At 43.7% G+C, this 15832-nt stretch overlaps 1 protein-coding gene across 2 annotated transcripts in view; it reads left to right on the top strand.

Annotated features, from left to right (window-relative positions):
- The first annotated feature begins 10330 nt into the window (after positions 1-10330).
- The window catches only part of LOC142256011 (formyl peptide receptor 2-like), a 114240-nt gene continuing 108738 nt past the window's right edge, over positions 10331-15832 (top strand). The window contains exons 1-3 of one of the 2 annotated variants that reach the window (XM_075327497.1): positions 10331-10392; positions 10623-10693; positions 11460-11531. In XM_075327497.1, coding sequence (XP_075183612.1) covers positions 11473-11531 — 59 coding nt within the window. In that variant the 5' untranslated portion in view covers positions 10331-10392; positions 10623-10693; positions 11460-11472. Of the gene's footprint in view, positions 10393-10622; positions 10694-11458; positions 11532-15832 lie in introns of those variants that run through there. The other variant, XM_075327498.1, reaches the window with a different exon arrangement.

Genomic DNA, 15832 nt, shown 5'->3' with positions numbered 1-15832 from the left:
TCAGCTGTGTGACTCTTATTCCCAAGACATGTCAAGCTAAAGACCGCCTGATGCCGTTGCGCTCTGCTGCCAGCATAGTAATGAGGGGTGCGTGATTCCTTCTGCGCAGTGAGAACGCTGGTGGCCTGACCAGGCAGGCTTGGGGCGGAGGTGGAGGACCCAGATGAGGTGGATGATGCAGAAGCAGTGGCGGAACTTGGACAGACAGAGGATTGACACACAAGTCGTGGGGACGACAAGACTTGTGCAGCAGATCCTTCACCATCTATCACCATAGTTACCCAGTGCCCAGTCAGCGACATGTAACGTCCCTGTCCATGCTTACTGGTCCAAGTATCGGTGGTGAAATGCACCCGTTCACACACAGAGTTTCTCAAGGAAGCGGTGATGTTGTGTGCGACATGCTGGTGTAGCGCGGGCACACCTTTCTTAGAGAAGTAGTGGCGTCTAGGCATCTGGTACTGGGGCACAGCGACAGACATAAGGTCTCTAAAATCCTGTGTGTCCACTAGGCAGAAAGGCAGCATTTCGGTAGCCAACAGCTTACAGAGGGATAGAGTCAACCTCTTAGCTTTGTCATGGGTCGCAGGAAATCACCTTTTATTTGTCCACATCTGAGGGACAGAGATCTGGCTGCTGTGTGTAGACGGTGTTGAGTAGGGTGTCCCTGGAAAAATGCAGGTTTGTGAGGAAAGTGCAGGCGGAGACATGATGTTGCCTTCATCCAACGTTGGTGCTATCGATGTCTGAGAGAGCTGTACACACTCACTTGTTTCCCCTTCCAAAACAACTGACGACCTACCAAGCAAACTGCCTGTTGCGGTTACAGTGGTGGAAGTTGTGGGTGGAAAAACAGGTGTGACAGCTGTCCCCACAGTCCTAGAAGATGACGAGCGCGCGGATGCACTGGAAGGGGCAGGCGGTGGATGGTTCGCTCCGCTAGGCCGCATTGCAGCACGGTGAGCTTCCCACCGGGCCATATGATATTTATTCATGTGACGATTCATGGAAGAAGTTGTCAAACTGCTGAGGTTTTGACCTCTACTAAGAGAACCATGACAAATTTTACAGATCACATAATTTGGGCGATCTTTTTGTATGTCAAAAAAGGACCAGGCTAGGCAAGGCTTAGAGGCCATGCGACCTGATGATCCACCCCGAATAATGCTCAGAGGCAGAGTGGTGGCTGAGGATGCAGTTGTAGACGTGCTACCAGTACTCCGACTGTGTCCAGGAAGGCGCAAGGTAACTTCGTCATCAGTTGCATCCTCCTCCACCACCTCTGTTGACCTCCTCGAGTGCCTGACTGTGGGTTGACAGTAGGTGGGATCTAGAACTTCATCATCAATTGTTGTGTTTGCACTCCCCTCCCCCTCTGACCGAGCCTCTTCTTGCCCTGACCGAATATTTAAGTTGTCATCCCAATCGGGTATCTGAGTCTCATCTTCATCAGTATGTTCCTCATTGTCTATAACCACAGGTGTTACAGTTTGTGACAAAGGGTCAACATTATGCTCAGAAACTTGGTCCTCACGGCCTGAATCAGAGTCACAAAGGTTCTGGGCATCACTGCAGACCATTTCCTGTTCTGTACTCACTGTAGCTTGGGAGCAGACCTCTGATTCCCAGGCTATAGTGTGACTGAACAGCTCTGCAGACTCAGCCATCTCAGTTCCACCATACTGTGCAGGGCTGATGGAGACTTCAGAGCTGGGAGAAATCAAGTTTGATTGGGATGACAACTCAGAGGACTGGTGTTTTTTGGATGCGGTACTTGAAATGGCTGAGAGGGCACTTGTTGGACCACTTGAGATCCATTCAAGCATTTTCCTTTTTTGCCCATCATCTACCTTTCTTCCTGTTGTTCGTGTCCGTAAAAAAGGGAGCACATCGGATTGTCCACGGTAAGTAGTAGACATCTTACTTTTGCTGGTAGATGGTCTATCTTCAGCAGATGATAATGGAGCTTTGCCACCTTCCCCACGGACAAACCCTTTTTTTCCTTTTCCACCACGCCTCTTCCCCTTTTCACCAGCATCTGTCATTTTGCCACTCATGTTAATTGCGACAAGATTGTGGACTGAAAATGTGGTAGTAAAAATTGAGAGGTGGTGTAGATTGCAGTGGTGGTCTAGCTTTATAAACAGCAGAATAATAAAGAATAAATATCCCTGACAATGCAACTACGGCCCTTAAACTGGCAGCAAAAATTGCTAGTATAATGGCTTAGTTATAATGAGTTGGAGTGTGCAATGCAGGCAGACGCGCTCTGCAAATGTCTTTGCACTAGTGGGACTATAGCAAAGTCCAATAGCCACGTATAGGATGCCACTAGGTACACTGAGTGTTTGCTAGTATAATGGCTTAGTTATAATGAGTTGGAGTGTGCAATGCAGGCAGACGCGCTCTGCAAATGTCTTTGCACTAGTGGGACTATAGCAAAGTCCAATAGCCACGTATAGGATGCCACTAGGTACACTGGGTGTTTGCTAGTATAATGGCTTAGTTATAATGAGTTGGAGTGTGCAATGCAGGCAGACGCGCTCTGCAAATGTCTTTGCACTAGTGGGACTATAGCAAAGTCCAATAGCCACGTATAGGATGCCACTAGGTACACTGAGTGTTTGCTAGTATAATGGCTTAGTTATAATGAGTTGGCGTGTGCAATGCAGGCAGATGCGCTCTGCAAATGTCTTTGCACTAGTGGGACTATAGCAAAGTCCAATAGCCACGTATAGGATGCCACTAGGTACACTGGGTGTTTGCTAGTATAATGGCTTAGTTATAATGAGTTGGAGTGTGCAATGCAGGCAGACGCGCTCTGCAAATGTCTTTGCACTAGTGGGACTATAGCAAAGTCCAATAGCCACGTATAGGATGCCACTAGGTACACTGGGTGTTTGCTAGTATAATTGCTTAGTTATAATGAGTTGGAGTGTGCAATGCAGGCAGACGCGCTCTGCAAATGTCTTTGCACTAGTGGGACTATAGCAAAGTCCAATAGCCACATATAGGATGCCACTAGGTACACTGAGTGTTTGCTAGTATAATGGCTTAGTTATAATGAGTTGGAGTGTGCAATGCAGGCAGACGCGCTCTGTAAATGCCTTTGCACTAGTAGGACTATAGCAAAGTCCAATAGCCACGTATAGGATGCCACTAGGTACACTGAGTGTTTGCTAGTATAATGGCTTAGTTATAATGAGTTGGCGTGTGCAATGCAGGCAGACGCGCTCTGCAAATGTCTTTGCACTAGTGGGACTATAGCAAAGGCCAATAGCCACGTATAGGATGCCACTAGGTACACTGGGCGTTTGCTAGTATAATGGCTTAGTTACAATGAGTTGGAGTGTGCAATGCAGGCAGACGCGCTCTGCAAATGTCTTTGCACTAGTGGGACTATAGCAAAGTCCAATAGCCACGTATAGGATGCCACTAGGTACACTGAGTGTTTGCTAGTATAATGGCTTAGTTATAATGAGTTGGAGTGTGCAATGCAGGCAGACGCACTCTGCAAATGTCTTTGCACTAGTGGGACTATAGCAAAGTCCAATAGCCACGTATAGGATGCCACTAGGTACACTGAGTGTTTGCTAGTATAATGGCTTAGTTATAATGAGTTGGCGTGTGCAATGCAGGCAGACGCGCTCTGCAAATGTCTTTGCACTAGTGGGCCTATAGCAAAGTCCAATAGCCATGTATAGGATGCCACTAGGTACACTGAGTGTTTGCTAGTATAATGGCTTAGTTATAATGAGTTGGAGTGTGCAATGCAGGCAGACGCGCTCTGCAAATGTCTTTGCACTAGTGGGACTATAGCAAAGTCCAATAGCCACGTATAGGATGCCACTAGGTACACTGAGTGTTTGCTAGTATAATGGCTTAGTTATAATGAGTTGGAGTGTGCAATGCAGGCAGACGCGCTCTGCAAATGTCTTTGCACTAGTGGGACTATAGCAAAGTCCAATAGCCACGTATAGGATGCCACTAGGTACACTGGGTGTTTGCTAATATAATGGCTTAGTTATAATGAGTTGGAGTGTGCAATGCAGGCAGACGCGCTCTGCAAATGTCTTTGCACTAGTGGGACTATAGCAAAGTCCAATAGCCACGTATAGGATGCCACTAGGTACACTGGGTGTTTGCTAGTATAATGGCTTAGTTATAATGAGTTGGAGTGTGCAATGCAGGCAGATGTGCTCTGCAAATGTCTTTGCACTAGTGGAACTATAGCAAAGTCCAATAGCCACGTATAGGATGCCACTAGGTACACTGGGTGTTTGCTAGTATAATGGCTTAGTTATAATGAGTTGGAGTGTGCAATGCAGGCAGACACGCTCTGCAAATGTCTTTGCACTAGTGGGACTATAGCAAAGTCCAATAGCCACGTATAGGATGCCACTAGGTACACTGAGTGTTTGCTAGTATAATGGCTTAGTTATAATGAGTTGGCGTGTGCAATGCAGGCAGACGCGCTCTGCAAATGTCTTTGCACTAGTGGGACTATAGCAAAGTCCAATAGCCACGTATAGGATGCCACTAGGTACACTGAGTGTTTGCTAGTATAATGGCTTAGTTATAATGAGTTGGAGTGTGCAATGCAGGCAGACGCGCTCTGCAAATGTCTTTGCACTAGTGGGACTATAGCAAAGTCCAATAGCCACGTATAGGATGCCACTATGTACACTGAGTGTTTGCTAGTATAATGGCTTAGTTATAATGAGTTGGAGTGTGCAATGCAGGCAGACGCGCTCTGCAAATGTCTTTGCACTAGTGGGACTATAGCAAAGTCCAATAGCCACGTATAGGATGCCACTAGGTACACTGGGTGTTTGCTAGTATAATGGCTTAGTTATAATGAGTTGGCGTGTGCAATGCAGGCAGACGCGCTCTGCAAATGTCTTTGCACTAGTGGGACTATAGCAAAGTCCAATTGCCACGTATAGGATGCCACTAGGCACAGTGAGTGTTTGCTAGTATAATGGCTTAGTTATAATGAGTTGGAGTGTGCAATGCAGGCAGACGCGCTCTGCAAATATCTTTGCACTAGTGGGACTATAGCAAAGTCCAATAGCCACGTATAGGATGCCACTAGGTACACTGAGTGTTTGCTAGTATAATGGCTTAGTTATAATGAGTTGGAGTGTGCAATGCAGGCAGACACGCTCTGCAAATGTCTTTGCACTAGTGGGACTATAGCAAAGTCCAATAGCCACGTATAGGATGCCACTAGGTACACTGGGTGTTTGCTAATATAATGGCTTAGTTATAATGAGTTGGAGTGTGCAATGCAGGCAGACGCGCTCTGCAAATGTCTTTGCACTAGTGGGACTATAGCAAAGTCCAATAGCCACGTATAGGATGCCACTAGGTACACTGGGTGTTTGCTAGTATAATGGCTTAGTTATAATGAGTTGGAGTGTGCAATGCAGGCAGATGTGCTCTGCAAATGTCTTTGCACTAGTGGAACTATAGCAAAGTCCAATAGCCACGTATAGGATGCCACTAGGTACACTGGGTGTTTGCTAGTATAATGGCTTAGTTATAATGAGTTGGAGTGTGCAATGCAGGCAGACGCGCTCTGCAAATGTCTTTGCACTAGTGGGACTATAGCAAAGTCCAATAGCCACGTATAGGATGCCACTAGGTACACTGAGTGTTTGCTAGTATAATGGCTTAGTTATAATGAGTTGGCGTGTGCAATGCAGGCAGACGCACTCTGCAAATGTCTTTGCACTAGTGGGACTATAGCAAAGTCCAATAGCCACGTATAGGATGCCACTAGGTACACTGAGTGTTTGCTAGTATAATGGCTTAGTTATAATGAGTTGGAGTGTGCAATGCAGGCAGACGCGCTCTGCAAATGTCTTTGCACTAGTGGGACTATAGCAAAGTCCAATAGCCACGTATAGGATGCCACTATGTACACTGAGTGTTTGCTAGTATAATGGCTTAGTTATAATGAGTTGGAGTGTGCAATGCAGGCAGACGCGCTCTGCAAATGTCTTTGCACTAGTGGGACTATAGCAAAGTCCAATAGCCACGTATAGGATGCCACTAGGTACACTGGGTGTTTGCTAGTATAATGGCTTAGTTATAATGAGTTGGCGTGTGCAATGCAGGCAGACGCGCTCTGCAAATGTCTTTGCACTAGTGGGACTATAGCAAAGTCCAATTGCCACGTATAGGATGCCACTAGGTACACTGAGTGTTTGCTAGTATAATGGCTTAGTTATAATGAGTTGGAGTGTGCAATGCAGGCAGACGCGCTCTGCAAATATCTTTGCACTAGTGGGCCTATAGCAAAGTCCAATAGCCACGTATAGGATGCCACTAGGTACACTGAGTGTTTGCTAGTATAATGGCTTAGTTATAATGAGTTGGAGTGTGCAATGCAGGCAGACACGCTCTGCAAATGTCTTTGCACTAGTGGGACTATAGCAAAGTCCAATTGCCACGTATAGGATGCCACTAGGTACACTGAGTGTTTGCTAGTATAATGGCTTAGTTATAATGAGTTGGAGTGTGCAATGCAGGCAGACGTGCTCTGCAAATGTCTTTGCACTAGTGGAACTATAGCAAAGTCCAATAGCCACGTATAGGATGCCACTAGGTACACTGAGTGTTTGCTAGTATAATGGCTTAGTTATAATGAGTTGGAGTGTGCAATGCAGGCAGACGCGCTCTGCAAATGTCTTTGCACTAGTGGGACTATAGCAAAGTCCAATATCCACGTATAGGATGCCACTAGGTACACTGAGTGTTTGCTAGTATAATGGCTTAGTTATAATGAGTTGGCGTGTGCAATGCAGGCAGACGCGCTCTGCAAATGTCTTTGCACTAGTGGGACTATAGCAAAGTCCAATAGCCACGTATAGGATGCCACTAGGTACACTGAGTGTTTGCTAGTATAATGGCTTAGTTATAATGAGTTGGAGTGTGCAATGCAGGCAGACGCGCTCTGCAAATGTCTTTGCACTAGTGGGACTATAGCAAAGTCCAATAGCCACGTATAGGATGCCACTAGGTACACTGAGTGTTTGCTAGTATAATGGCTTAGTTATAATGAGTTGGCGTGTGCAATGCAGGCAGACACGCTCTGCAAATGTCTTTGCACTAGTGGGACTACAGCAAAGTCCAATAGCCACGTATAGGATGCCACTAGGTACACTGAGTGTTTGCTAGTATAATGGCTTAGTTATAATGAGTTGGAGTGTGCAATGCAGGCAGACGCGCTCTGCAAATGTCTTTGCACTAGTGGGACTATAGCAAAGTCCAATAGCCACGTATAGGATGCCACTAGGTACACTGAGTGTTTGCTAGTATAATGGCTTAGTTATAATGAGTTGGAGTGTGCAATGCAGGCAGACGCGCTCTGCAAATGTCTTTGCACTAGTGTGACTATAGCAAAGTCCAATAGCCACGTATAGGATGCCACTAGGTACATTGAGTGTTTGCTAGTATAATGGCTTAGTTATAATGAGTTGGAGTGTGCAATGCAGGCAGACGCGCTCTGCAAATGTCTGTGCACTAGTGGGACTATAGCAAAGTCCAATAGCCACATTTAGGATGCCACTAGGTACACTGAGTGTTTGCTAGTATAATGGCTTAGTTATAATGAGTTGGAGTGTGTAGAGGACAGGAGGGTACAGTGCCAGGATTTTGGGGCTCTGGGTAGAGGAATGGAAGCCTGCCTTTCTATTCCCTCCTAATAGGGAAATGCAGTGAAGAAATCCCTGACCTTGGCTACACAGACGCTGTCACTGTTTTCAGGACCTGTCACCTTAACTCTGACCCTGCCGGTTTGAGCCATTAAAAGGACTGCTAGAAAGTGCTCTCCCTAAGCTGTCTAACGCTGTGTATGCAGCGCATACAGCTGTATCGGCGATAGGATTCAGGAGGACGGAGCTGCGACACTGATGTCTGACACCAAAGACGCAGAAGGCAGATAATGGCGTCCTGGAGGAAAATGTCCGGTTTTATAATGCAGGGACATGTGACATGGACATCCTATCACACATGCCGTTGCTTCTCTGGCTAAAAGTCCACTTAGCTGTGTGTGTGTCTGGGATTGGCTGACATGCTGGCCCGCCCCACTACACGCGCGCTTAAAGAAGGAAGACAAGGAAAAAAAAAAAAAAATGGCGATCGCCATTATAGAAACAGCAGTGATCTGAAGGCGCTGTTCACGCACACTATACACTGAAATGTCATAATAGTGTGATTCACAGAGTGACTTACACTATTACAGCAGAAACCAAGCTAGGATTTAGCTGGTTTTTTGCTGCTAGAACCGTTCTTGAACGTTTCTAGACCTATCGAGCTTTTGCAAAAAGCTCGAGTTCTAGTTCGATCTAGAACAGGCCCCAAAATCACTCGAGCCTAGAACTGGAGAACCTCGAACCACGAACCGCGCTCAACTCTAGTCAAGATTAGAGAACAATGTACTGTATGATCCCTTGATTTTTTTCAGAAATAATGTAATCTACATTGATCAACATTTGAAGATTTTTTTTTTTTGTAAGGGGTGCACTATGTTACTAGAACAGGGTTTTACAACAGATCTAAAGGTTTATCAACATAAAACCTGTATTTTGCCCAAAAGGTGCTGATGATAATTAGAGAACAACAATGACTGTAGCACAGAGGAAGAATATCAGTAAATATTCTGCAGGTGACAAGTCACCAATCAGTAGGACGTGCACCAGCCATCGCTGTGAATGACTTCAGCACATCTGCAGCCACAGGACATCACTAGTCTCTCACACTGCTCTGGTGGGATTTAGGTCCATTCTTCTTCCAGGCTCTTCCACACTTCTATGACTGTTGTGAGTTTCTTAGCCCTAACTTTGTCACCAAGGATGTTCCAGAGGTTTTCAATTGGGTTTAGATCAGGACTTTGGGCTGTGGCCATTTCATTGATTTAATCTTTTTTTGTTTCAAGTAAATGCTTTACCTGTTTTGCTGTGTGACAGGGGACATTGTCCTGCATGAAACTTGCTGCTGATTGAATGCAAGTGAGGAACCATGTGTTGTGAAGAAGGTTCTGATCCAAACTTGCATTCACTGTATGAGAGGTCTAACTCCTGCTGCAGAAAACATTCTCCAAACCATGACACTTCCTCCACTGCCTCTCACTGACTTGTTAACACATTTTGGGTCCAGTCTTTCCACAGTTTATTGACGAACATAATGTTTCCCATCAGACCCAAATAAGTTAAACTTCTTTCATCACTAAAATGAACTGTAGACACTTCTCCTCTTTCCACACAACATGCTCCTCACCATAGGTGAGACAAGCCTTTTGATTCTTTCTGCTAATGAGAAATTTGGTCACTGCAGAGAGGGCTTTTAGTCCCAATGCCCTTAAACATTGTGACACTGTATGACAAGACAGATCCTTACCCTGTTCAGTGCTGAACTGCTGAGCAATTCTAGCTACAGTGTTGAAATGATTACCCATGGAGATTCTCCACATTATCCTGTCCTCGCTTGCATTTGTCTTTCAAGGGAGACCAGACTTCTTGGGGGACTAGAAAGCATTTGTGATGTTATAACGATTAATATTCTCGAAATCACAGATTTTATCTTGCTATTGCTGATAGGGTCACCCCTTTGGTCTTCATCTAGACAACCTGCTGGCTGCTGAAGGGTTTCAGTCACTTTGGAATGGCACACTATTTTTGCAAAGTAAGTGTAAACTGGAAAGTTAGTAGCCAGTTACATAGGGTTTGTCAGATAACTAAAGAATTAGCACCAAGAGCCAGATTAACACCAATAACTTGGAGATATCTGAAAGTATTCTCTAATTTTGATAAGTGTCTTTTTCATTTATCTGATTTACATTTATATTATGGGCTTTATAATAAATTCAATTTATGAAATAAGCATAAAATCCTGCAAGTTTTCTCATCTTAAGATATAATCACATAGGACGACACAATGACCGCAACATTTAGGCTATAGTGTGTTGTTTTCTCATTTTCATCTTCAGTGTATGTCTAGTACCTAACTAAATGCATTAATATTTACATGATTTTATCACTAAATTCAACAGGAACAAACACTTTTGTATTGAAGTTTTCTCATAATGGACTCAAAGCGCAGATAATTATATGAGTCAAGAAAAACCATTAAAAATGATATATATATAAAATATGTATCAACCAAAACATCCAAATATTTCAATAACAACTAAATAAATAATATAATGAACAATTATTTTCTACTTTGATAATTATTTGCACTTAGTGGAAGTGTCTGATAGATTGGGGGGCCGAGGAGCGAATATATATATATATATATATATACAGGAGCAATGCTGGTTATAGACAAAGGATCCGCAGCTCTCACTGACCAAAGAGAAGGGAACCTGGAGGAGAAGGAAGGAAGGTAATGATATCTATCTATCTATCCCCCTATCTATCTATCTATCCCGCTATCTATCTATCTATCTATCTATCAATATATCTATCTATTTATCTATCTATCGATCCCTCTGTCTGTCTATTTATCTTTCGATTTATCATTGATTTTTCTTATTAGATCTCTATTTATTACAGAACAGCAAGATATTATATTGATATTATTACGGTCATGTTTTGTCTATTTATTATTTTCAGAGAGGGACAGGACCCTATAATCAGTGTGTGGAGAGGATTGTGCGGACAGATTCCCTTTCGGGCGTCTCCAGGTAGATATTGAGCTGATGGGTTTGGGTGTTATGTCTCGTGTGATGAGTGATAATGATATAACTGTAGTAAGTCATTCCACAGCAGAACATGACGTCTTTATCAGCGGTGGATCCAACTCTCCTTGGAGACATATTTGCATCTCATAATATAGGTAGATTTGTGGCCATTGTCCTTGCACTGCCATATAAAATAATAAAAAAATAATATAATTCTCTATATTTTCCTTATTGTGCTCAATGCTAATATTTCTAGATGCTGTCACCAAGAACTATACAGCGCGCCGCTCATCTTCTTCCAGCCGCCTTTATAATTTCCCCATAATACTGTGTAAGATGGAGATAAATGTGATTAATGTATTACAATGCTTACCAGTCGTCATCCTCTGCCGTTTCCAGCGCTGCTCCAGTCTACTCCACCATCATGTGACCGCAGTTCTGTCCTGCCGGATCACTCAGCGTCTTCTGTGTGGAGCAGAGGGCACTTTTCAGTGTCTGTCAATGAGACTCGGAACAGGGCAAGGAAAGTTGGAAACAGCAAAAGATAAAGACTGGAATGTAATGTAATATAATCTCTGCACACATTACTGATTGCTGACAGAGGGGACAGTAAAATTAAAAAAAATGGCAGCAATACGGCAGTGATCGTTAATAAAATTCCACAACTGCTGCTGCTCAGAGACGATGATCACATGACAGTCTGTATTATTATTATTATTATTATTATTATTATTACTACTGTTATTATTATCATTTACTTTTCTTGTAGGTGAATCCTCAGAATGGATCCTGATGATGATAATCTGACCGCATATAATACAACTCAGGAATACTATAACCGGTAAGTTTATTTTCCTAATTCTTCATTTCTGTGAGATATCAGTGCAGACTCCATTCACATCTATATCCGAGCTTCGGCCCCGATTACATCTATATTCATAGGGATAAATCAGCTCCACCTGCAGCACCATTATTCCTAGCATAACCCACCAAAGCCCTCTACACATTAGTGTCGTCCATCAGGCGTCAGTGGCGTCTGTGGAGCAGAGGATTCGGCTCTGTATTGTGGCTCCTGTATAATAACACAGATGGGACCGGAGCCGGACATCGACTTTCTCTCTGCATTCATTTATTGGGAAGAGACACAAGTACAGAGCAGGTTTTATTCAATTTTATTTTTTCGTTTAGCAAAAATAATGTATAGAAAGCAGCAGACACTCCCAGATCTGTTAAACCCACATCTAATCAAGTCTCTCTCATCTGAATATGTACTTACTAACATCAGTTAGATCTTCTCTTTATTGAGGGTTATCTGTTTAAAATAAAAATAGGGGAGACCTGTCAATCACCAGTAGCAGCTTTGGGAACAGCTGGTGGGAGGCAGCACTGGACTAATCTCGTCTCCATCTTTGATCTTGTATCTCTACTTTCTCTCAAATGCCGGAGAGTATCAGAGCAATATAGATATCTGTAATCACACAGCCGGCTGTTCCCTTCTGCTCATGGTTTATGCAGCATGAATCCTCAGACAGGTTCCCTTGATGACCATAGAATACTTACATTTTGGGGAAAGTTAAGGATGGAAATATCTATGAGTACGAGCCATTGTGTATCACCCTGATTTCTGGATATACGGCATCTCACTTAAGACATAAATTCAACAATCATCACAGATAAAGAATCACCATTACCAACTCAAGACCAGATTACCAATGCACTACAGCTCCCCATGATAAAGGCAGAGGCAGCAAAATACTGATGAGACACCTACTCACAACCATCAATTCTTGGAGGAGGGGCCTGCTGGTATCACCAACGCCGCAACTGCCATTGCCACCGCACATTACGCTTCCCCTTGGCATCCGCTGCAGGAGCTTCCTTCTACCTTGTTCCACTTTCACACCACCACTCTGACTATATTCTGCAAAATGTGAAGACCCTTGTCAAAACTTTCTGAGACGGTCGTCAATGTGACCCGCACAATCTGATATTTTTGCGTAACACAACTACCTTGAAAAAGGCGTAAAAGCCGAAACGTTGGTGTTGCTCTGCTAAAGGTCCGCTTTTTGCAGTCTGTTAATAAATTCACTTGCATCAAACCAATCTTTGCCCTTATTTACTCTGAGTGCTTGGAAATATCTGTGAATTCGAGCCATTGTGTATCACTCTGATTTCTGGATATATGGCATCTCACGTAAGACATAAATTCAAAAATCATCACAGACAAAGAAGCCGCCATTACCAACTCAAGACCAGATTACCAATTCACTACATGATGCAGATCCCCATGATAAAGGCGGGGCAGCAAAATACTGATGAGACACCTACTCACAGCCATCAATTCATGGAGGAGGTGGCTTCTGGTATTACACATGCACACAGATGAAGTTTGCATACAACACCAGTTACACAGGTATATGTGATGCATGGTGTCCAGATTACAGCCTATTGATGACACCTATACTATTAGGTCAGGCGAGTTGCCTAGCACTATATAAGTACACCCCACAAGGGCATACACCCCAATTCACCCAAACAATAATAGCATCCTGCACAAAGATGAAAGCTAAAGTGTTGTATGTCCTGTGTGGTGCAATTATATAGCGCAGGGCAGCTGCCCAATCTAATAGTATTGGCGTCATCAATAGGCTGTGGCCCAGACATTGTGCACCACACATACCTGTGTGACTGGTGTCCTACACAAACTTCCCCTGTGTGCATGACTAATAGCAGCAGCCACCTCCTCCATGAATTTACAGGTTGTGAGTTGTTGTTCCATCAGTATTTTGCTGTCCCCACCGTTATTATGGGTCAGCTGCATCTTGTAGTGCATTTCTAATCCGGTCTTGTGTTAGCAATGGCGGCTTCTATATCTGTGATGTTCTCTGGATATTAAGTTATAGGAATTGCAATTTCATCCATAAACATGGCTGTGGTCACACTAAGGGTATGTGCCATCAAGACTCGCTGTGTCCTAAATGCAGTGGGTCCTGACCTTCGGGGCCACGAGTCTCCTCCGCAGGAGACCGCAGCTGCTCGTACACATGATCAGAGTTCAGTACGCTGCAGTCTCTTGCTTGAGTTCTCCCTACGGGGGACGCATTAGAATCCGCAGCAAAGAATTGACATGCTGCAGTCTGGAAAAAAACAAGAAATCCTGTCCACTGTGCTTGTACTGTACATTGCAGCGTCTTGGAAGCAGCTGAAGCATGCTACATTCAAAACGCTGCAAACACTGATCGTGGGCACGCAGCCTAAAGCGGGCTTTACACGCTACGATATATCTAACGAGATGTCGGCGGGGTCACATTGTAAGTGACGCACATTCGGCATCGTAGGTTATATCGTAGCGTGTGACAGCTATGAACGAGCAGAAATACTCACCTTCTCGTTCATCACTGACACGTCGCTCATTTTCTAAAAATCGCACGCCCTGTTGTTCATCGTACCCGGGGCAGCACACATCGCTCCGTGTGACACCCCGGGAATGATGAACTGCAGCTTACCTGCAGCCGCCGGCAATGCTGAAGGAAGGAGGTGGGCGGGATGTTTACGTCCCGCTCATCTCCGCCCCTCCGCTTCCATTGGCCATCTGCTGTGTGACGTCGCTGTGACGCCGAACGTCCCTCCCCCTTCAGGAAGTGGATGTTCGCACCCACAGCGAGGTCGTTTGGAAGGTAAGTGCATGTGACGGGGGTTTACAACATTGTGCGACACGGGCAACAAATTGCCCGTGCCACACAAACGATGGGGGCGGGTGCGATCGCACGAGAAATTGTAAGGTGTAAAGCAGCCTTTATGCTGCCCTATTCACCAATAAAAAACACTTCAAAGATATATCATTTTTTAAGAAATGAGATGAGGTGAAAGTTTATTACGACTTGAGGTCCATAGAATACACAATTATTTTCTAAAGAAAGGGAATGTCATAAAATAAAATTGTACTGTGTATATTTATACCTGAATGGTGATTCCGCTGCTGCTCCGGTGCCGGCACTTTGTTGCTCTTCGTCGGCCTCATTCACACATCAGTATTTAAACTCGTACATGAAAAATGTTACCGGTGTCATCAGTGAGTCCATTTTTATCATCAATATGTCATAAATGTTTTTTGCAGATGATAAATAAGCAAATAAATAAATAAATAAATTACAAAGCTTCTTCAATACCTTGTAATGTTAAGCTGGAGAGCACACGAACCGTACACTGATGTCATCCGTGTCCTGTACGTGTTTTTTCAAAGACCTATCCATCCTGCCCGAAAAACACAGACATGTGAACAGCAGTATAGAATACCATGTATGTGTTGTATCTGTGAAAAAAACAGATATAACACATCCGGGTCACACGAAAGTGTGAATGAGGCCTTAGGCTGTGTGCACACAATGAGTTTTTGATAAGTTTTTAATACTGCATATTTCTCTGCATCAAAAGCAAAACATGGTACAGTTCTGGAGTTTGTTTTATATTCAGCATAAACTGACCTGCGTTGCGAGATTCCAAACCAAAACATGAGAATTTCTCTTGTGTGTTATGTGCTAAATTCACAATTAAAAAAACCCATATATTGAAACACACCAAAACACATGTAAACTGCACATGATAATATCAATAAAGTTTTGTCAAAGTGAAATGCCAGGAAGAATCAAAAACAAGGCAGCCTGACACCCCAAAAAGACAAAAAACACAGCATCAAAAACATGATAAAAACGCTCATAAACTAATTTAAATATTGGTTGGAGTTAAAAAATTTGCAAAATCAAAAACTTACCAAAAGCTCATTATGAGGAAGTAGCTTTAAGGTCTTATGAATTGAGACACTGATTGGTTGGAGAATTTATGTGAAGTGAGGCGCATCACCACTAGTGATGAGCGAGTGTAATCGTTACTATTTGTATTTGCACGGATAGTACGGTGTTCAAGTTACTCGTTACATTGCGAGTTTTTGTATATTGTATTAAAATGTCTTGCCCAGAAGGTTTGGCACCTGATTTGCAGCCACTAAACATGCTGAGCTTCTTAACCAATCACAGTAATGTTGCAGTCATCTTGGTGGTGGCATTACCGTGATTGGCTGGCCATGCAGCATCATAGGGTCACTCACATTGTTCCAGGATAAATTAATTCTCTCTCTCTGTCCTT

The sequence above is a fragment of the Anomaloglossus baeobatrachus genome, chromosome 11 (genome assembly GCF_048569485.1).
Source record: "Anomaloglossus baeobatrachus isolate aAnoBae1 chromosome 11, aAnoBae1.hap1, whole genome shotgun sequence".
Lineage (NCBI taxonomy): Eukaryota > Metazoa > Chordata > Amphibia > Anura > Aromobatidae > Anomaloglossus > Anomaloglossus baeobatrachus.
Note: the sequence above shows the minus strand (reverse complement) of the source record. Positions and strands in the feature narration are given on the sequence as shown.